The sequence below is a fragment of the Boleophthalmus pectinirostris genome, unplaced genomic scaffold, assembly GCF_026225935.1.
Source record: "Boleophthalmus pectinirostris isolate CB_2022bp ecotype Guang Dong unplaced genomic scaffold, ASM2622593v1 HiC_scaffold_2, whole genome shotgun sequence".
NCBI classification, from domain to species: domain Eukaryota; kingdom Metazoa; phylum Chordata; class Actinopteri; order Gobiiformes; family Gobiidae; genus Boleophthalmus; species Boleophthalmus pectinirostris.
In genome coordinates, this window is record NW_026571152.1 from 36,276,182 (window position 1) to 36,299,171 (window position 22,990).

Sequence of the window (22,990 nt, forward strand, 5' to 3'; positions counted from 1 at the left end):
AAAAACTTACTGGCAGTACATCGTAACACATATGTCTAATGAACATAATGTCATAATATTGTTCAAATACTTTAAATTTTGTCAATAATACTCACCAAATTAAAAAACAAAACCAAAAAGTGACATTTTCTGTAATGATTTGTGTACATACAGTTCCCATCTGACACCCCAAAAATCACTACATTAAGAAGATGTCGTCTGTAATAAAATATTTTCCTCGGGGTTCAGACTCATTACAGTATCAATATGGCCGCTAATACGCCTGATCTGCTGTTTGAAAACTTGGGAGCATTATTCAGATCTGCGCGATGGAAAGCAATTAACATAAAACTCATAAGAAGTTACTAATTTAGGTCCTTAAGAGCTGTTTAAAGTGTACGACATTAATAACTTAAATTTATACAATAATCAATGTAATCGTCTGTGTTAAAAAGCCTAAGGAGGATTTTATCACGCGGATAAAAAAACAAAACAAAACCAAAAAAAAAAAAAAAAGAGAAACTTGTGTCAAAATCATTTATTTGCAATGTCTTTTTCAGCTTCTACATAAAGCTTGTCACAAAGGAGTACATACATTCATTAGGTACAGTAGATCGGGAGAATACAAGTTAAAAAGCAGCACTGCGGAACATTTCTAGTGGCCTGTCTCCATGGTAACGCTACTCCTTGGTCTAGAATGTTCCACAGTAAAGACTAAACCCATCCCGAGTCAGTATTCACAGAAGGAATTAAAGTATTGAACTGTATTTTTGAGCAATAGAAACTTCTGTAATGAATAAATGCTAGATTTATACAATTAAAGTCATACTATGGAACGTTTCAAGCACAGGGGTAGCATCGCCACGGAGACAAGGAGTTAGAAAAGTTGCGCAGTGCACCGTTAAAGCAGAGAATTCGGCTCAGGAAAGAGGAAGAGAAAGGCATCTTGTCCTAAGTGACAGAAGATTCAGAAGCTCTAGTTTATAGTGTTGATATAACAGACGAACGCCGATATGGTCACTAGAAATTTATATTATTAAACGGACACATTTTAAAAAGGTCCGATATTACGCAAAACTGACTCTCGTGAGCTTTAAATCAGGTTATAATGTTGTTACCTCCTCGAAAACAGACCCGGAGTTGTGTTTTATTTCATTCACACATGTTTTAGTGCTGAGAAAAACAACTCTTACTCAGTATTGTCTTGTATCAAAACGAGATACTAATTTGAACAGGATAACAATAACAACAACAACAACAATTAATCAATAAAAACTTTACCTTTTCTGAACAGTTTTAGAATCATCTTAAACATCTGTCTGAACTAGTATAAGACTCCAATGTTAATGTGATGACAATACTGTACTGTTATTTAGAGTTGAAAATTAGAATCCATTTTGCATTTTTGAATTACCGTATTTTTTGGACTATAAGTCGCACTTTTTTCATGGTTTGGGTGTTTCCTGCGACTTATACTCCGGTTATATGTTAAAATTTTCCCACCGACAGCCACGTGAGGACTCTTTAGGCTTGTGTCCTGTCTGAGCCGCTGTTCTGTTTGTATCGTGTCAGTCGATTCGCACCATTACTTCTGTACCACTGAAAATTTTAAGTTTAAACATAAAGACAACCGAAACCATCCTGTCGGGATTCAGAAAGGTCGGAAAGATTCTGACTGGAACTGATGCTGAGTCTGATGACAGCTACACAGAAGAGGAAGCGGCGCTCTGTTTACCTCCGGAGGTCGCGGAGTTGCTCAGAAGTGACACCGAGGATGAAGAATTTAATGGATTTAGTGATTTGGAGTGAGATGGAGAGTTTGGTAAACTTGTTCTGTTCTGTTGTTTATGCTATAGTTATCTGAAGAACTGTTCATATGTGACGTTAACAGTCTGTTGTTCTCTGTTTTATTGTTATTAATAGAACTTGACTTTCAAGATGAAATGTCGGTTCCTGGTCTCTAATTTTACAAAATAAACTTCCCCCAAAAAGTGCGACTTATATGTTTTCTTCTTCTTCATTATGCATTTTTTGGCTGGTGAGACTTATACTCCGGAGTGACTTTCAATCCAAAAAATACAGTAACCAGGTTGATTATTATTAGTCTGTCTACATCTTAAACCTGAAAATGCTCTGTTCCACCTTGTGATGTCATGAAGTAGTTTCACGTTACCAGCTACCATTTACCTTTACGTTCAGTAGAGGAAACAACATTATAACAGATCAGAAAAAGGCGTAATACAGGTTCTTTAAATGCTATTGTAGGAGTAGTTAAGCACATTTTATGCATTGCTATACTATTCCAAACACAAGCTAGACAAAACTGCAAATGCTTTAATCTAAGAAAGGCAGTGTAAATAGAAATTGACAGGAGAATGGGTGGTCGGAGCAGTACAAGTAGTAGTAGAAAACAGGTATAAAGATTTACGGAATATTTTTTTGTTCACTTTTGTTGTAGCCTGGCAGCTTTGAACTTGGAGACCTTTTTGACGGGCGCCTGCGGAGGTGGTAGCAGAGTATTGTCTGTGGAGGAGGCTTCGGGCCCCACCTCCTCCTGTTTCCTCTCCAGAATGGTGGGCAGGCCGGGCGGAGCGATGGTCAGATGGGGGACAGTCGTAGGCATGGGGTCCTTTTCTATGACGGTGCCCGAAAATGCCTAGAAAACAAAGAGGAGAAAATGATTCATACTTAAAATACATAAACTTGGAGAATGTGGACAGTGGGATAGACAGTTAAAGCAGAGACCAATTCTGCAAAAACTGACTTTAGAACGTTTAACCATGTTATTATTACCCTCTCAAAATTGTATTAGAAGTGATTCATGCATGTTTAAGCAATATTTAATCACTTATTTTCGAAACTCGACACCATTTTCACCCGTTTTCACCACCACCAGCACACGCCCATTGCTCTTTACTTACTTTGTTCTCCAATTTTATTTTCTCAATCAGTGATACGCCTAGGATTCAGAAGCGTCACAGAGTCATTTTGATAGAAAAGAAGAAATTTCTGCTGCTTTCTGATGTGATCTGCAGTTATCCATAGGAGGGGCCGACAGCTACAGGGCTCTTTTTTGTGAAGACGTTTACGACAACGTCAGCTCCTACCGGGCGCGGCAGTTTTCTAACGCTGGTCAGTGGACTTGTTTCTTTTGTTAAGTCGATTTAGATCAATATTGGTAATATATGAACACAATAAGATTTTTTCTGCAATAAAAAACTGTTGTAATTGCAAGATAATGTGATGGAAATTCATGTTGTGGAAAGATTTCTCTCAATTTGTCTTTGTGTACCGTATTTTCCGCTCTTAAGCCTCCAACCCCATCAAAAAATGACTGCGCGCCTCGCAATCCAGAGCGCCCTATACACGAATCCCCTCGGGTGTCCCAGCACGACTTCAGTAAACTACAAAGCCGCACCACCCGCAGCGCACGCAAACACGCACGGAGCAGACAGCGACCGCGCAGAGATAAACACCCACAGACACACTCATCACTCCATGCCGACGAGGAACGGAACGAAGGCAATGCGCCAATTCTAGACACAGCTGAACAAATGAGTCACTGCGAACACGCCGACAATCCAGCGGTCCCAGACAGCACCCTCCCTACACGCCACAACTGAACAAAGCCCAGAGTCACTGTGAACGCACCAAACAAAGTCCCACTGACCCATCCAACTGTTGTGTTTCGTTTAACGTCCGGCGCGGTTTATTTGTGAAAAAAGTTCGAAAATAGATCATTTAATGTCAGTGCGCCTTATAATTCAGAGCGCCTAATAGCCTGGAAAATACGGTAAATGAATGTGATTTACCTGAGACCCAGACCAGTCATTAACATGTGTAAAGGCTCAGTAGACACAACTGTCTCCACTCACAGGAAACTGCATTGTCTAAGCCGTCTTCAAATGTAGGTTAAGTTGATTAACACCAGCCTCTGAATCAAAAGTCACTCTGCTTTGATATGTATGTAACTCTCTTTCTGTATAAATACTCAGAGGTCAGATGCTCTGGGGCAGATACTTGGGCAGAGACTCAGGGAAAAAAACGAATAGGGACATGCTGCTGGTTAAGAGAGGCTGTTGGGCTCTGTGCTGTAACAAGAATAAAAAGGCAAATAGATAGCAAGGTATCCTCAGGTTTGACTACCCCAAATTTAAGACTTTAAGATCACTTAAATGAAAATAAGGCCAACATTGTACTCATTGTGCGGGCGAAAAACACTAGATTCAATTCTAATAATGACCATTACACACTGCTTTAAATAACAAAAAATACTTGTGGTGTGATTTTAACTTTATCTGCCATGGCTTTTAATTATTTTGTACTTTTTTAGTGCCTCATTTTTTTCCTACTTTGTATTTGAGACTGGTCCCTACACTGAAGAGCACCAAAAGGACAATTCTGCACAATTTTTGTATATCCTAGTAGCACTCCTGCCCCCAAAGCTTAACAAAAATACTTTTATTATAAAATCTCATTAGAACTCATTTATATTCGTATGCATTGCTTGTAAAATGGCCAAAAAATTGTTTATAACATTCTAACAAGACAAAGTATTGTTTGCGCATACTCCAAATTAAACGTTCATTCATGTTATGGGATTTCACATTGTTGTTGTTTTTTTTTTCTCCCGTTTAACATTTGCACTGCAGCTCGGTTGAGTATACGAAAAAAACATAGGCAAATGAAATTTAAGACCTTTGTGAAAGAAATAAGACTTGGACAACATAATTTAAAACTTTTTAAGGCCTTAATTTAGGAACATGAATTTTAAGACCTTTTTAAGACTTTTAAGCCCCCGCGGCACAACAACTCACCTCTCGTATGTAATTGAGATATATCTGTATTATTATATTTTTCTTTCTATATTTTATTCTTACTTGTACATATACATTTATATAATTATTAGGGGTGTGCAAAATATTTATATATTGTATAGTTAAATGATGATACAGTATCGATATTGTGGGCTGCTGTAAGAATACCAAGAGTATTTTTTTGTATATTTAGTTAAATAATTTTGTTACAGAGTTACAGTTTTGTTGCTTGTTTAGAGGAAAGAAAATTTATGCAACACACTTGACATTTTGACTGTTTTGAGGATTAAAATGGGCATGTTTCATATGAACTTTGCACAAGAAGTAGACTTTTGTAATCACAGTCATGATTTAGCCTTTACTTTTTCTTGAACTGAATCAAACCAATTTGAAATATATTGTATCGAATCAAAAGTGCACTGTATCGAGATATGTATCGTATTGTCAACTTCTTAATGATACCCAGCCCTAATAATCATGCCTATGTAACACCAGTCTCTTGCTATTTTTGCTACTTATTTTGAATTTATTATCACCATTTATAGTTTTGTTCTTTGTTATTATATTATATTGTGATGTATGAGCTACTGTGTCCAAATAATTTCCCTTCTGGATCAATAAAGTTCGTCTAAGTCTAAGTCTAAATAAACCGTGGCCGTGTCCTCACCTCGAATCGGCTGGTTGGGTGCATGTACATGGGCGCTGTGATGGGGCTGTCCTCCTCGGTGATGCCGTCGCTGGTGTCGCTGTGCGTGGTGGTGTCGTCATGACTACAGCTGCGTATGACCATCCGCCGCTCCTCGAAGTCTGCGGCGCTGCTCTCGCTCGTGTCGCTGCACACGCTGTTCTCTCGACTGCGCGACTTCAGGATGGACTTTCTGGGGATGGGCTCTCCGTTCTTCACGTCCACAAACAACCTGAGTTTAAGATAGACAGTCGGATGAGAGACTTTGACATTTGACATGACACTGGGGGTGTTCTACATGCAACTCTATTAGAGGAATGTTTAGAAGTTAATATGGTGACTTCGGGCATGCAAAAATATTGAAATATCGCTATATCGTATCGTTTAATGTGACAATACAGTATCAATATTGTGGGCTGCTGTATCGATAGATTGCCAAGAGTATTTTTAGTATATTTTTCTAAATTATTTTGTTACAGTGCTACAGTTTTGTTGCTTGTTTAGTGGAAGGAAACTCATTCATGCAACACATTTGACATTTTCACTGTTTTGAGGATTAAAATGTTTGTGTTTCATATGAACTTTGCACAAGAAGTGGTTTAACAAAGACTTTAAGGCTATGTTTACACTGAAATTAACCACTGTATCACCAGAAATGATGTGCGTCCAGACACGTTGTTTCTGTGTCCACAGTCAAAGCCTTCCCTATCCACACAGTAACGTGAAACTGCCTCAAACGCTAGTCACGTGACTAGGCTGGCGTTACGACGTCATATGGACGATACAAACAAGAAAGTGGAGCACCCTGTCTGAAGTTGCAGCAGCCAATTTCGAGCCGAGAAAGACGGAAAGCGTGAAAGCGTCTTTTCGTGGACCGACGAGGTTCAGTTGTTACTGAATGTAACACTGGATTTTAAGACGAGCATGGTGGCTCAGAGTCTGGATGACCGATGACATGAACCCAGTGAATCAGAAAGTTGCAAGTCACAGTGACGTGGTCCAATAAGGACGCAACTAGAGCTCCTACGTCAGTGTATCAGCATTTTCAGGTGTCCACACAGTGCTGGATCAGATCCGTACACAGATGAATTCGTGGGAGCTGCCGGCACCAGATAGTTCCTTCTATGGAGCCATTTTCCATCGGATTAATGTGGACGAACACTGCATCCACAACGAAAACGACTTGAATATGTACTAGTGTGGATGGGGCCTTAGTATCAAGCCATGAATTAGCAATTATTTTTAATTGAACCGTATCGAATCAATTTGAAATATATCGTATCTAACTGAAAGTACACTGTATCGAGGTAGGTATCGTATCAGCAACTTCTTAATGATACCCAGCCCTAATGGTGACACAGTGCTCACATTAGCAAACACTGTCAAAATAGGTCAGATATGAACACAATAACAATTCCTGCGTTTTTGCAAGTTGTGATTACAAGATGAATTAAATATTATACTGTGGAACATTCCAGACAAAGTGACAAGATCTCTATGGAGACCAGCAGGTAGCGAACACTGCACCAGGAAAGATACACTAGAGCCTGTGATCAATACTTGCGCTCATGATGATGTTTTGGTGTATGATTTTCAACAGAAAGGTGAGAGTGACGAATTGAAAAACTGTTGGATAATGCTGACTACCTTGTGATTGTGTGAGCGACTTGTTAAACAACACAAATCAGCTCTTCATGGTTAGAGTGAGATAAAATAAAGCTCAGATAAAAGTCTAATGCAGCCTCAGACACAATCAGGTGTAAAGTATCAGTGTGTAATGTGAGTGGTACCTGTAGATGTCGGCTGGTGAGGTGATTTTATAATGCTCTGGGTGGGAGTGTCCATTGGAGTGCCCGTTCTTTTTCTTCTTTTTTGAATGCTCCTTTTGTTCTTTTCTTTCGCTGTATTTCAGTGTGGTGTTTTTTCCTGTATTTATCCTGACCTAAAGTTGAAAAAAAAAGCAAAACGTTAAAATATTTAGTTTGACATAATGTGATTGTAAGTATTTTATTTATTTATTTTTTAAAGAATGCACCGATCCAGCTTTTTCTGTTCCAATACCGATGTCGATACTTACAATTTATTCCCTTTAAAAGCAAACGGTGTCTAATAAAAATGATCCAAATGTGTTTGTAGCTGTTATTTATCATTACGAAGAAACTACAGAACTGTTTTAAGAAAGTACAAGCACAATATTAAGAGGTATTTTGAGCTGCTATCAACCAATTTATAGATAAAACTGGGATATCAACAGAACTGTATCTTGGAACCAACATCCGATCCATAAAAATGTTTAATATTGTGTCGATATCCGAAACCAATATTGTATCGGTGCAGCTCTAATCTTTTGTATTTGAAATCTGAATATATACTGGCCTTCTTGGGTTCCACTTGGGTTCCAAAAACGTTAAAATATTTAGTTTGACATAATGTGACTGTACTGATGTCGATACTTACAATTTATTCCCTTTAAGCACAAACGGTGTCTGGTAAAAATGATCCAAATGTGTAACTTATTTATCATGATGAAGAAACTACAATATTTTAAGAAAGTACAAGCACAATATTATGAGGTGTTTTGGGCTGATATCGGCTAAATTATAGCTCAAACTGGGATATCAACTAAATTATATCTTGAAACTGATATGGGATCCATAAAAATTTTCAATATTGCATCGATACCTGAAACCAGTATCGTATCGGTGCATCCCTAATCTTTTATATTTGAAATCTGAATATATACTGGCCTTCTTGGGTTCCACTGTGTGTGAGAAAGAGATAGTTGGCAGACTGTGGACTTCCTCCTCCTCATCATCATCATCATGGTCCTTTGTCTCTTTGCTTGGCGGAGCGTCACTGGGAGGCCCTGTTGTCCAGCTGGGCTTCAGACTCAGTCCATTCACAGGAGCTGCGTGATCTCCGTCCTTCTCTTCCTCTGAGGAAGACGAGGAAGTGTCTTCACCATTCATATCAGCAGTGTCTGACAATCTAAAATAACGTAAAGCATCGCATTAGAGAGGCAGAGTGTTAAAAGTGTTTCTAAAAGGTGTATTGTGTAACTTTTCTGGTGCACGCATGCTTTTTTTTCCCATGGAGATGTTAATGCTTTGTCTGGAATGTTTCACAGTATGGCATTAAACATTTCTATCGTCATGGAGACCAAACCAGACCCAGCTCACAGTCAGAAGGACAGTTTTTCTAGGTATTTTGAGCTATGAAATCATCAGTAATTGAGTAAATCTAAGGTAGAGCTGTTTAATGTCATACTGTGGAACATTCCAGGCAGAGCAATGGCATCTCCACAGAAACAAGCAGGCGACGGAGCCCAACCAAAAAGTTACATAGTGCATTTTTGTGTGTTTTTGTACCTGTCCTGTTCATCCTGAAGCTCCTCCAGTCTCTCCAGCTCATCGAGCCGAGCCCAGAGTTCCTCCTCAGACAGGACGCCCTTACGCACGTCTCCTTCCTCCTCCTCATCCTCCTCTTTCAGATCTATAACAGGGCCCAGCTTCGGCTTGGATTTAGGCTTATGAGCTATCCTGGGTTTTCCTTTGTAGAAGAAAACAAAACAAAAGTGATTCAACTTTAAATGTAAATGTGTTTAAATGCCTATATTACGCCGTTTTTGGATCTGTTATAGTGTTGTTTCCTCAGCACAAACATACCTGAAGTTCTGTTTTGTTTCATTCACACACAAACCCTTCATATTTAGGCTGTGTTCTTCTCTCAAACTGAAAACACTAATACGGTAAGTGCTCCACTGTGTTTTTAAACTCCATTCACCTTCTCTAAAAGTATTTGGATGATTTCCGTCCTTGAACTGCCAATCTCTACTAAACTAAAAGTAAAAGGACCCCCTGCAAAACAAGATGCTTCAACTCAAGGGGTTGATCCTCTTAGTGATTAAATGTTCTGAAGGGAGATGTTCACTTGAAAACTAACACTACATGACATCACAAGGTGAAACAGAGCTTATTAAGATTTGAAGAAGAAGAAAGACTAACAATGCAGGATTACTCAAACGTGTGTAAACAAAACACAACTCCAGGTATGTTTGTGCTGAGGTAACAACTTTATAACACTAAAAGCTCACAAGAATCCATTTTGTGTAATTATATGGAGCCCATAAAGTATTTATTTTATAATGCATCTATACTTCACCTTTGTTAACAGCTTCATTATTCTCAACATCTTCTCTGATGTCGACATACTCTCCTTTGTTCTATAAAACAAATATAATTATAAAAAATAATGGTAAAACATAAGTACAGCACAAAAAAAGACAGAACAAGTATGAATTTTTATGTCTATAACACATTTAGTATGTATAGTGTGTAATTTATTGTGCTATATTTAAATATTTGTTAAAGTTTTGTAATCTATGTACATAAGCAACCACAAAATGTTTGAAACTCTGTAATGAGCAAGAGTTTTCTTCTTCCACTCCTTTTCGAGAAATGTGCTTTTCTTTTGTTTACATTGTACATGTAGTAAGTATATGATTACTGTTTCTTTCTTGTCACAAACTTGTAATATATTCGTTTTGACCAGTGAGTTATTTGTATCACAGTTTTGATTAAACATACCAGCGACATTGTTTGCATATCCTTTGCAAACCCGACTCTGGCTTCAAAGTTCTTCATTGTCTTTGTCAGTTCATCAAGTTCAAGCTTCACATCTGTAGAAAACAATCATATTATAGAGACAGACCGCGCGTGCAGTCACTTTGTGTGGTACAAAAATAATTGCGGCCTTTCCTTTGTGTACAAATGACAAGCCTTTCCTACAGTGTGCTAAAGTCTTGGTGATGTTGGAGGGGGAGGAATGAAAAATGATGACAAAAACAGTTCATAATATCTTCTGCCCCGAATACTACTCCGGATCATTAAATCTTCACAACAATTAAGCCCTTTTACTAATAGCAGCAGAGGGCCCGTGTTTCCATGGCGATCGGGAGCCCCTCCAGTCAGCGCATCAAGCGGAAGTGAGAAAAGGTCAAACACACGAGGCCTGACAAGCGCGCTGCTGTCTGACACTTTTGAGCCAGTTGTGTTTGCATTACAGCACTTAGCTCTGGAAATAGGCTGGTGGGCAGGGTCAGGGGGCGGGCGCGGGCGGGCGGGGGTGCCTGCTATGGGCTGTTCCACTGCATTTCTGCTCCACTAACCACTCTAATAATGTGGAGACCGTTATGAGGGCCCATTTGACTCTGTATGACTTTCTCAGACTTGGAATGAACATAAAATAGGTAGAAATGAACAATTAAGAAAGAATGCAAATGAGAAAAAAGATGAGCTGTGACTGTGGAGAAATTTGCACATTAGCGATCACAGAGTTCACACCGATACACGTGAATTGCGTAAACTGGAAAGTCTGTTAACACATTTTCAGAACTGAAGCAGAGTCATTAAAATATAGACTCATAAAAACAATCGTGTCGTAATGATGATAGAGGAATGCGCTGACAAACCTCAAAACTACAAAGATGTGTCAAAGGAACAGAACTTCTAACTTTGTGCTACAACGCCCTCTGCTGGATGTAGCTCGCCAGTGAAGAGCGCAATATTTTTTAGCATGTATCTGTTAAAATGTTGTTTCCTCATCAAAAAAAAAATTTACACACAAATCCTGCATGTACATTTATATTTATATAATTATGCCTTATTTAACACCAGTCTCTTGCTATTTTTGCTATTTTATGATTACTCTTTTGATTACTCTTACTACTACTACTACTACTACTACTACTACTACTACTACTACTACTACTACTACTATACTACATTACTATACTATACCATACTATTATTATTAGTAGTATTAATGGTAGTAGTGGTGGTGGTGGTAGTAGTAGTAGTAGTGGTGGTGGTGGTAGTAGTAGTAGTAGTAGTAGTGTAGTAGTAGTGGTAGTAGTAGTAGTAGTAGTGTAGTAGTAGTAGTAGTAGTAGTAGTAGTAGTAGTAGTAGTAGTAGTAGTGTAGTAGTAGTAGTGGTGGTAGTAGTAGTGTAGTAGTAGTAGTAGTAGTAGTAGTAGTAGTAGTAGTAGTAGTGGTGGTAGTAGTAGTAGTAGTAGTAGTAGTAGTAGTAGTAGTAGTGTAGTAGTAGTAGTAGTGTAGTAGTAGTAGTAGTGGTGGTAGTAGTAGTAGTAGTAGTAGTAGTAGTAGTAGTAGTAGTAGTAGTGGTGTAGTAGTAGTAGTAGTAGTAGTAGTAGTAGTAGTAGTAGTAGTAGTAGTAGTAGTGTAGTAGTAGTAGTAGTAGTAGTAGTAGTAGTAGTAGTAGTGGTAGTAGTAGTAGTAGTAGTAGTAGTAGTAGTAGTGGTAGTAGTAGTAGTAGTAGTAGTGTAGTAGTAGTAGTAGTAGTAGTAGTAGTAGTAGTAGTAGTAGTAGTAGTAGTAGTGGTGTAGTAGTAGTAGTAGTAGTAGTAGTAGTAGTAGTAGTAGTAGTAGTAGTAGTAGTAGTAGTAGTGTAGTAGTAGTAGTAGTAGTAGTAGTAGTGGTAGTAGTAGTAGTAGTAGTAGTAGTAGTATTACATGTATTGTGGTGTAGTAGTAGTAGTAGTAGTAGTAGTAGTAGTAGTAGTAGTAGTAGTAGTAGTAGTAGTAGTGGTAGTAGTAGTAGTAGTAGTAGTAGTAGTAGTAGTAGTAGTGTAGTAGTAGTAGTAGTAGTAGTAGTAGTAGTAGTAGTAGTAGTAGTAGTAGTAGTAGTAGTAGTAGTAGTAGTAGTAGTAGTAGTAGTAGTAGTAGTAGTAGTAGTAGTAGTAGTAGTAGTAGTAGTAGTAGTAGTAGTAGTAGTAGTAGTAGTAGTAGTAGTAGTAGTAGTAGTAGTAGTAGTAGTAGTAGTAGTAGTAGTAGTAGTAGTAGTAGTAGTAGTAGTAGTAGTAGTAGTAGTAGTAGTAGTAGTAGTAGTAGTAGTAGTAGTAGTAGTAGTAGTAGTAGTAGTAGTAGTAGTAGTAGTAGTAGTAGTAGTAGTAGTAGTAGTAGTAGTAGTAGTAGTAGTAGTAGTAGTAGTAGTAGTAGTAGTAGTAGTAGTAGTAGTAGTAGTAGTAGTAGTAGTAGTAGTAGTAGTAGTAGTAGTAGTAGTAGTAGTAGTAGTAGTAGTAGTAGTAGTAGTAGTAGTAGTAGTAGTAGTAGTAGTAGTAGTAGTAGTAGTAGTAGTAGTAGTAGTAGTAGTAGTAGTAGTAGTAGTAGTAGTAGTAGTAGTAGTAGTAGTAGTAGTAGTAGTAGTAGTAGTAGTAGTAGTAGTAGTAGTAGTAGTAGTAGTAGTAGTAGTAGTAGTAGTAGTAGTAGTAGTAGTAGTAGTAGTAGTAGTAGTAGTAGTAGTAGTAGTAGTAGTAGTAGTAGTAGTAGTAGTAGTAGTAGTAGTAGTAGTAGTAGTAGTAGTAGTAGTAGTAGTAGTAGTAGTAGTAGTAGTAGTAGTAGTAGTAGTAGTAGTAGTAGTAGTAGTAGTAGTAGTAGTAGTAGTAGTAGTAGTAGTAGTAGTAGTAGTAGTAGTAGTAGTAGTAGTAGTAGTAGTAGTAGTAGTAGTAGTAGTAGTAGTAGTAGTAGTAGTAGTAGTAGTAGTAGTAGTAGTAGTAGTAGTAGTAGTAGTAGTAGTAGTAGTAGTAGTAGTAGTAGTAGTAGTAGTAGTAGTAGTAGTAGTAGTAGTAGTAGTAGTAGTAGTAGTAGTAGTAGTAGTAGTAGTAGTAGTAGTAGTAGTGTAGTAGTAGTAGTAGTAGTAGTAGTAGTAGTAGTAGTAGTAGTAGTAGTAGTAGTAGTAGTAGTAGTAGTAGTAGTAGTAGTAGTGGTGGTGGTAGTGGTAGTAGTAGTAGTAGTAGTAATAGTAGAAGTAGTAATAGTAGTAGTAGTAGTACTAATAGTAGTAGTGCTAATGGTAGTAGTAGTAATAGTAATGGTAGTAGCAGTAATAGTAATGGTAGTAGCAGTAATAGTAATGGTAGTAGCAGTAGAAGTTGTTGTAGTAGTAGAAGTTGTTGTAGTACTTGTAATATTGTGATGTGTGACCTACTGTGTATAAATAATTTCCCTTGTGGATCAATAAAGTTTGTCCAAGTCTATATATTGGCTGAATTCTTCTCTCAAACAGAAAACACACCGTTCCACCTTGTGATGTCATGTGGCAATACAAGAAGTGCTCCACTGTGTTTTTAAACTCTATACACCTGAGGTCTCCAACCTGCAGCTCGGGAGCTACCAGTAACTCTCCACCCCTTTCCAAGTAGCTCGACGAAGGATTTCTGAATTATCTGTACTGTGCTAATAACTACAGTTTGATTAATTAAATTCCTATTGCCATTAGAAATATAAAATTTTCAACTTTGTGCACTAATAATTCTATTTTATTTTGAGTTGTGCATATACATTTATATAATTATGTCTCTTGCTACCTTTTTTGCTACGTATTAAGAATTTATTACTATTATATTTTTTACTTTTTGTTATTATATTATATTGTGATGTGTGAGTGACTGTGTCCAAATAGTTTCCTTTGTGGATCAATAAAGTTTGTGAAAGTCTAAGTCTAATAAATAGATAATGGTTTATGTTTTACAGGCATCTATCTGTGCCCTATTTAAGACTCACCACCTTTTTATTACATCGATTCAATTTCTTGTGACCACTAAATCTGGTAGCTCTTGGCATTTTTGTTTTGTAAAAGTCGCTCAGCGGAGGGAAAAGGTGGGAGACCCCTGCTATACACCTTCAATAGAATTATTAGTTTAATTTCATCCCTGAAAACCCATCTCTACTAAACTAAAGGCAAAAGTAGGTGTTAACTTGAGGATAAAAAAGTGAACTGTGCATACTGTAACTTATTCAAATGAGAAGGACGCATAGAATACAGGGATGTAACAAAAAACAAAATATTGTGATATCGTATCGTCAACAGTCTCACAATAATATCATGAACCATCACAATATATCGAATTACAAGTTCCTTTGCTTAAATTCACGGGTTTTACAGTAGCAACAGCTTATGAACATCAGAAACTACATATCCCATGATTCTTTTCAGTGAGGCAACATGAAGAAATGTGTTTTTTACTTGAATTTTTGGGATTATGATGGAAATAATTCACACCAAAATCTTGTCAGAGTATTTTAAAAGCAGAAAAGTGTCCTATCTACAATTATATCAGCCTCTCCAAAATATCGCAATAAATATCGTACAGTGAGATGCATATCGTGATAATATCGTACCGAGAGATTTGGATATCGTTACATCCCTAATAGAATGTTATTTTTTCTCTCAGGAAAAGGGGTGGAAATAAATAAGTTTATATTTCTACCTGCTCCTTTTCGAACATGTAATTCCTTGTATATAAAAAGATTACAAATCCTCTTAAATGGTGAGTTTTCTAATGCTTTTTGATATGTTTTATACAGTTTTTTCTATGCATGTTTGAAATAAATTCCAAAAAACTACCACTTTATTACATCACAAGGTAGAACAGAGTATTTTGAGCTTTTGAGATGTAGACAACTTAATGCACGATTACAAAACACAACTCCAGGTCTGTTTTTGAGGAGGTAACAACATTATAACATGTCTTAAATCTCACAAGAGTCAATTTTGCGTCATATAGAACCTTAAACACGTAGGACTCACGTTTCATCCGGTGGTCGACGATCCCCTGGGCTTGTTTTGCTGAGCATTTGGCAAACCAGTTATCGCCGAGCAGCACCGTGACTTCATTGGTGTGGACCAGTTTCCCCGGCATAAAAGCCAAGGGTCCGAATGGCACCTGCAACAAAACAAAGAGAAGGAATAAATAAGAAATAGACGTTCATGAAAAAGCACGTACACCATTAATACTAGAGGTGAGTAACCAAAACTGCACAAAAGTTGCTTCAGAATAATATTACTCAAGCAGAAGAAGTGCAAAAATAGTGGTCTAGAAGATGAGTAAGAGCACGACATTATTTGAGGAAACGGCAATGTAAGTAAGAGGAACTGTCTGGACTGAAAGACAAAATGTTAACACATAACTGTCCAAACTTAAAAATAGTACTGTTACATTACATTTAAAATATGTTGTTCAAGTAAGGGTGAACGTATAAATAACCCAAGAGCAAATTTAAACCGCAAAAACTATTCAAAAAGAAAGAAATCATGAGCTGCAATAAATAAAAGGCATAATGAAATACGTCAGTTCTTATTTTACGTCTTTAATGAGTTATTAATTCAAAATCTCATCTTAAAGACAAAAAATAACCAGAAATTTTCCAGTAGAGAGAAGAAAATGTACACACAATAAGGCAGTGTTTCCCAAACTTTGTTTTCCTGGGGACCCATATTTTGAAAGTCATAAACCTTTGCGAAAAGTCAACAAACATTATTCGCAAATCACAAAATAAAAGGTGGATCATTTGACCATTTTTGAATATTAATGAGGATATTTTATTGTTGACTGAGTGATCGTGTCTCTGAATAATTAGTATTACTCAAGTTGTAAAAAATGAAAACCAGTAATTGAACCAGATATAAAAGGATCCATAAGTCGCCTATTTGGACATTAAATGTTGCCCATTTCTTTTTCTTTTCAACATTCAATTGAACCAGCAATATTGGAACAAAACAGTCAATAAAATAACTATAAAAAGATTAGAAATTATACAAAACATGTATTTACATTTCAACATGTGTCAGAACTGTATATTGCAGACCTACATGCAGATTGTGACAAGGCGACAACAAAAAAATATCTTGTGACCCACTAGTCTTTGGGAAACAATGCAATAAGGATTAACTCTGGAAAATATTGTTAAAGCTTTCATATATTGAACAATACGTCGATATAGTGATTATCGTGACAGAACTACTCAAGTACAGAGTTAGAAAATTTGTCAGAGAAGTACTGTATGTTTGGACAATATCTATAATGTTGAATTCTCTGAATTTTCACACAAAAGGCACACTGGATTATAAGGCGCACTGTCGAATTTTGAGAAAATTTTAGGATTTTAAGTGCACCTTATAGTCCGAAAAGTATGGTACAATTTTATAAAAAGTTACTCCACCTCTCATAACAACTATTGATATTTTTGCATAGAATAAGCACTCACCATGATGTCATAAGACAGTTGGTCTGGGAGGGTTTTAAGGCGATCATTCAGAGCCTCATAGTCCCCAGATAATTTTTTCCTACAGAAACAGTGAATATAAAGTTAGCTGTTTGTGTAATGAAGGGTCATTCCACGCCAAATCTCCGAATGCCCCCGTTCGATCATCTCAGATTTGACTCAAAAAATTCTAGGTTTACACACATGCCAATAGGAAAATATTATATATAAATTTAAAGTATTATTAACTGGTTCACCTCTATTCAGCCTCACATTTTACTATGTGTAGTTTTATGTATTTTAGCATGTTAGCGTGTGTGTGTGTGTGTGTCTGTGCGTGTTTGTGTGTGTGTGTGTCTGTGCATGTTTGTGTGTGTCTGTGCATCTTTGTGTGTGTGTGTGTGTGTGCTGTTTGTCCATGTTTGCATGTGTGTGTGTCTGTGCATGTTATTGTGTGTATGTGTGTATGCGTGCGTCTGTGCATCTTTGTGTGTGTCTGTGTGTGTGTGTGTCTGTGCATGTGTCTGTACATCTTTGTGTGTGTGTGTGTGTCTGTGCATGTTCGTGTGTGTGTATGTGTGTGTGTGTGTGTGCATGTGTGTGTGTGTGTGTGTGTCTGTGCATGTTCGTGTGTGTGTGTGTGTGTGTGTATGTGTGTGTCTGTGCATGTTAGTGTGTTTGTGTGTGTGTGTGTCTGGGGTGTTTGGTTGTGTGGGGTCGAGCAGCTGTGGGTGGAAGGAAATGTGGGATTGTTTTTAATCACTATAAATAACTTTGTGTTACATTTTTGTATGAAATAATTGATATAAATTAAGTTTAATTGATTGATAGATTAAAAAATATTTTGTCAACTACCCGCTTTGAGCAGAGTTTTTTAGCCATATCTGAGACGGTCGAGCAGGATCATTTGGAGATTTGGCGTGGAATGACCCTAAAAAAAACTGAAGAGACACACAGACTTGTACATTTTTTTGTGTTTTTGACTTCAGATTTGAGTTTAAACATAGGACATGCAGAGAATAAATACAACGAGTAGCACAATAAACATATTTGCCACGTCGAGTAGGATCAGCTTTCAGTCCATTGTTCTCTGCGCCACTCCCTCAGCAACAAGCAAACAATAAATTTAATTAATTTCTAATGTTGACACCAAACTAGGACAATCGAGACAAAGCAATAACTCCATGGAGGCAAACAGGTAATAGACCCTCCACCAGAAAAGTTACATAAAGCATTAAAAACATTAAACTTGTGAAATAACTTACCAGTGGTCAATGCGGCGTTCACAGTCTTTCACCACCTGTTACAAAACACAGCATTAAGAACTTCACTTCAGTATTTACATTTACACATGAACTCAAGGTCAGGGCTCTTTCAGATCGTTCAATACTGTACATGTTTTCAAATAAATTCTGTAAAATATTAGAAGAAATTGGTGCACATTTCTTCTAAAAACTGACACTGATTATTCTTTTTAATTAAGATTACAAAAAGCCTGAGAAGATTTTTTTCTTACTAAATTTGACCCAGACAAACGAAACCGAGGCCATTCAGATAAAGATAAAGAACACTTACAGACAAAACAGCTTTTTTCACGTAATTTTCTGGATCTTTTTGGTGTATTATATTGGTCATAAAGCCTTCTCTCTGCACGTAACATATCTTGGAGTTTGTGTATAACAAGAGAACCTCAGACTCACTAAACACCTTCAAAAATCTGCCCAAAACAAACCTTTTCCTCACAGCCTACAGCCCCGGCACATGACTGCTCCTCATGACTGTTTTTGTCTGTCCTGTCCTTGTTTTAGTGTTACTTTATTGTGAAGAGTCTTTGTCTTACCGTGAAAAGCGCAAAATAAAACCAATGTGGTGTTATTATTATTATTAACAATGAATCGATTACTAAATTAGTCAACATCCTTTAATAATTGATTAGTTGTGATTAATTGATTCACTATTTAAGCTCCAACGCATTGAGTCTGGATCACAAACACACAGTTCACCTTTTGTTTTGATTATTGAGAATAGGCCCATCATTAGGAACAGGGACAAGGTCTCACGCTACAAGATCTCATGAGACAAAATTGGCACAAAAAAAAAAAGATCTTGTGAGATTTTTTCATCATGTTTTTACTTTTGGATAGAAAAAATTACAGTCAATATATTTTTTTCAGTCAGTATTTTTTTCCAATTCTATTTTTCTAGATTTTGTTTCAGTTCTGTTTTTTACATTTTTTGATGATGTGTAGTCAGAATTATTAAATAAAGTTAATCAAAAATGGTGAGGCTAAAAATTAGGAACTGAAATGCTGAAAGTATTTATTATAGCCTAATAATGTCAAAATCTTGTCTTGTCTCGTTTTCGTAGATCCAATCTCGTGCCTTGTCTTGTCTTGTGGAAATTGTATCTCGTCCCATCCCTACCTGTCATGAGAACAAATTTTGAAGTTCTATAAGTAAATATAGATGATACCACAAACCACTATTCTAAAAATATGAGCTGCAATAAATAAAAAGCAGAATGAAACAGTTTAGTATTTAGTTTGCCTCATGGAAAGTTCTAAATCAACAGTCTACAGCTTAAATCTTATAATATGGCCAAAAATAATCACAAAACATTCCCCAGTAGTGCTAAAGAAAATGCACACAAGATAAATATTGAACCCAAAAGAACAATACCATAAGGCAATATACTAATTATCGTGACAGGCTTATGTGAGACAAACGCTTTTATGTGAAGAGTCAAATCTCCCTCTCTCAGACGGCTGCAGGTCAAAACATGTCATAAAAACACATAAAGACTTTTATATTACTCTAAAACAGGGATGTCCAAAGTTTTTTCACAGAGGAACACATCGAGAAACACATTTGGAGAGAAAGGACTTGGTCTCAAGTTCAGTACAGCGAGACTTTAAGATAGACGGACTTTTCTAAGCCACAACACCATTAAATTTAGATCTGTAGATCAAAATGCAAAGTCTTATAACAGTCCTAATTTAGTTACAGAACATTGAACACCTGCATTAAACTGTATTTTGTAAAGTATTCTGTTACATGGTCCAATCAGAGTACTGTATTCTGAATATTTACAACTTTTACATTGAGTGGCGTTCAAAATACAGTGTAAAAACGCAACATAGGATTAAAAATAACTTTGAATTTCTTTCACAGTTTGTTCTGCTTTTCTTATCACTCACTGGAGAACAAAAACTGTCAAATGCCTGCACCGCGAGAGATGAGTTTTATAATTTTCCTCACTAATTCAATCTTGCCTGGAGCTTACATTTTGTGAAGTACTACAATATATTCATCTGATTTTAGAAAGTAGCTGTATTCTGAATATTACTAAATGTACAAGATAGGGTTTAACGATATCCAAGTCTCACGATACAATATCATCATGGTAAGATATTTATTGCGATATCGTAGGAAAGCTCACGATATGGTGGGGAGGTGCATGACTAGAGATGTAACAATATTCAAGGTACAATATTTGATATTTTCACGATATACATCTCACGGTATGACATTTATTGCGATATTTTGTGGAGGCTAAACAGCTAAAACCGTTAATATGCTTCTTTTTCCTCTTAAAATGCCTTGACAAGACTTAATCCAAAGAACTAAGACTTAAAAGTGTTAGAACTGTTATTTCTTCTTGTAGTCTGCACTGAAATGGAGCAAAGGATCATGGTCTATGTAGTTCCCTCTGTCTTTTTTTAGCTATTGCTGCACCATAACAATGAATTTAAGCAAAGAGACTTGTAATTCAATATATTGTGATGGTCCATGATATTATTGTCAGAACTTTGACGATACGATATCACGATATTTCGGTTATTGTTACATCCCTTTTACCAGAACAAAGTTACTCTAAATGAGTATACAGAAAATGTATTCTCTGTACATGTATTTAGTTACTTCCCAACACTGATCACAAGAAAATTAAAAGTTATATCTATTACAGTGACAGGAATACTAGAATTGGCATTAAAAAAAGTGCTGCCCATGATCAACTGAGCCAATTCAGAAGGAGAAATAATGAGAAGAAATAATAAAAGATCCAGACTTTTTTGAGCTTTGTTGTTGGCACACTTAGCTCTGCAGGCTGCACCGGCGGTACGCTTACTTACATAACTTAGCTGTCAACATTCTCACTTTCATAACAAATCCAAAACAATAACAACACCCCAGAGTATATATTTAGAAACTGGGCAAGTGGCGCAGATTCCTAATGAATTTACAACCTCTGACAGAAACTACAACTGGCCAAACAACGCGTGACCGGCCTTGTTGAGTTTCTGTCTGAGGTCGTAAATTCATTGTAAATCTGCTCCACTTGCCCAGTTTCTAAATATAAGCACTGGGTTATTGTTATTGTTGTGGATTTGTTATGGAAATGAAAATGTTGACAGCTAAGTAATGTAAGTAACCTACCACTGGTGCATCCTGCAGATCTATGTGTGTCAACAAAGCTTAAAAAAAATTCTAGAGCATTTTTTTTCTACTTCTGAAGTGGCCCAGATAATTATGTGCAGTATTTTTCACTGCCAATTCAAGTATTTCTATCACTGCAATTTAGGGTGACCAGATTTTCAATATTCAAAACTGGGACACAGCCGAGTTGGGATGGTTTGTATAAATACAACTGGGAAAAGAGTGCATATAATTGTCCATTCTCGACTCATTTGTGCGTCCGTCATAATCTGAAGGACTTCTGTTGGTGCATCTTTTGCTTTATGGTCATTTTCAAGCATGGTTTTCTGTATTTTAGTTAAACAAATTACTGCTTTAGTGTTTGAGGGTAACAAATTGGTCCAAAAAAAAGGGACACCTGGGATATTTCTTGTTTAAAACTGGGACAAATCACTAGTTTTGTATACATCTGCTGGTATAGGGGACTCAGGGCGCAAACCTGGGACTGTCCCAGGAAAATAGGGATGTCTTGCCCCCCCGACTGCAACCTGAATGACATCTTATTGCAGCGGTCTCCAACCTTTTTCCTCTGGTGAGCTACATTTACAAAAACAAAAATATAAGATATAAGAAAGTGTGCAAGCCTTCGATGGAGTACAGTTAGATTAGGGTGACCAGATCCTAAACTGGGACACACCGTGGCTGGGATGATTGGTATAAATAAAATTGTGAAAAGTGCGTGTAACATTGTCCATTCTTGAGTCAGTCATCATCTTAGAGGCTTTCGTCACTGCATTTTTTACTTTATGGTCATTTGCAAACACGGATTTCTGTTTTTTGGCCAAACAAATGACAATTTATGCTCCTCGTTAATGTCAAACATTGTGATAGCTCTGTTTTAGTCCTGGTTTAGATTAAATTGGTTAAAATTAGGGACACCTGGGACATTTCTAAATAAATAAATTTCTAAATGAATAAATAAATACATTTCTAAATAAATAAAGAGGGACATCTGGTCACCCTACGTTAGATACCTATACAAAATAAACCTTTATCCAATTATTAGTGCACCACTGGAGTTAGGCACCAGTGTTAATAGTCCTGTAATTAATCAATTTTGAGTTATTCATCATAATAAGTATAATTCAGAAATCCCATAGTGAACTACTTAGAAAGGGTTGGACAATTCAGACCCACTTCCCAGTCCCAGGGGGCGTTCTTCCACAGACCTGAGCTAACAACAGAGTGGGCAAACTGCTTCATTTCGCTCATATTTTGTTAAAACATAAACCTACAACCGTGCAAAATCCTATCCTGCAAGTGTGAGTCCAGTTTGCATTAGATAAAAACTAGAAAAAGTGGATCAAACTAAGAAAAACAAGCGAAAATAGGACGCTAACAGGTCTGAACATGTGGTTGCAAAAGAGGAAGCTTCTGGAACAATTGGACGCAAGCTTCGGAAACTGAAAACAAAAGCTGGTACAAGGTGGCTGGAAATGCAATTTAAAAAAAAGTGTAAAATGTTAGTTTATTTTTTAAAAAATGCTGATAAAACTTCTGCTTTAGTTGAGGCTGCGTGCACGTCGCCCTCGTGGTCAGTGCGTCACCCTTTCGCGCAGCATGTTTACGGAGCCTTTTGCAAAATGTCATCCGCTCAAATTACCTTTTCGTGCTCTTCTCTGAGTCTGACAACTCCATCAAAGTGTTCTCCTTTCATTTTGCACTTTTCCTCCATTGCACGCCCCACTTACAAGACGAAGAGACAGTGTTTTTTGAGAGATGCAAAGCTCAGGGGTTGTAGTGAGTCCTAAAGAAATGTTTATGAATGCAGAAGCAGCTACTCCTGAGCGCCGTTCTGCCCGTGATCATCAATGGACCAGAAAGTGCTGTCCACAGTTCCGGAAGTGATCGCATTTCACACGCTCATTTCAGGATCTCTGCCTCATTACCAAAATGTAAATCCACGGATGTAAGAAATCAGGTTATCAGTAATCCTCGCCTGTCGCTGGTACGCCATGCACCCTCAGAAAAATATC

At 37.0% G+C, this 22,990-nt stretch overlaps 1 protein-coding gene across 1 annotated transcript; it reads right to left on the reverse strand.

The window, feature by feature from the left end:
- Nucleotides 1-502: 502 nt before the first annotated feature.
- uri1 (URI1 prefoldin like chaperone) lies at nucleotides 503-22,989 on the reverse strand. The gene is made up of 11 exons (XM_020926061.2): nucleotides 22,618-22,989; nucleotides 17,804-17,838; nucleotides 16,542-16,620; nucleotides 15,085-15,220; nucleotides 10,068-10,159; nucleotides 9,643-9,703; nucleotides 8,850-9,030; nucleotides 8,229-8,469; nucleotides 7,272-7,423; nucleotides 5,464-5,713; nucleotides 503-2,635 (listed from the first exon to the last, which is right to left on the reverse strand). The coding sequence occupies exons 1-11, from the start codon at nucleotides 22,687-22,689 to the stop codon at nucleotides 2,423-2,425; spliced, it is 1,512 nt and encodes a 503-aa protein (XP_020781720.2). The 5' UTR covers nucleotides 22,690-22,989; the 3' UTR covers nucleotides 503-2,422.
- Between the last annotated feature and the right edge of the window lies 1 nt (nucleotide 22,990).

Excerpts from the sequence above, each read along its gene's own strand:
- uri1 (XM_020926061.2), bottom strand. The coding sequence starts at position 22,689 with ATGGAGGAAAAGTGCAAAATGAAAGGAGAACACTTTGATGGAGTTGTC. Across the intron at positions 17,839-22,617 it reads TCAGAGAAGAGCACGAAAAG|GTGGTGAAAGACTGTGAACG; the intron begins GTAATTTGAGCG and ends GTTTTGTAACAG. Across the intron at positions 10,160-15,084 it reads CGTCGACCACCGGATGAAAC|ATGTGAAGCTTGAACTTGAT; the intron begins GTGAGTCCTACG and ends TGTTTTCTACAG.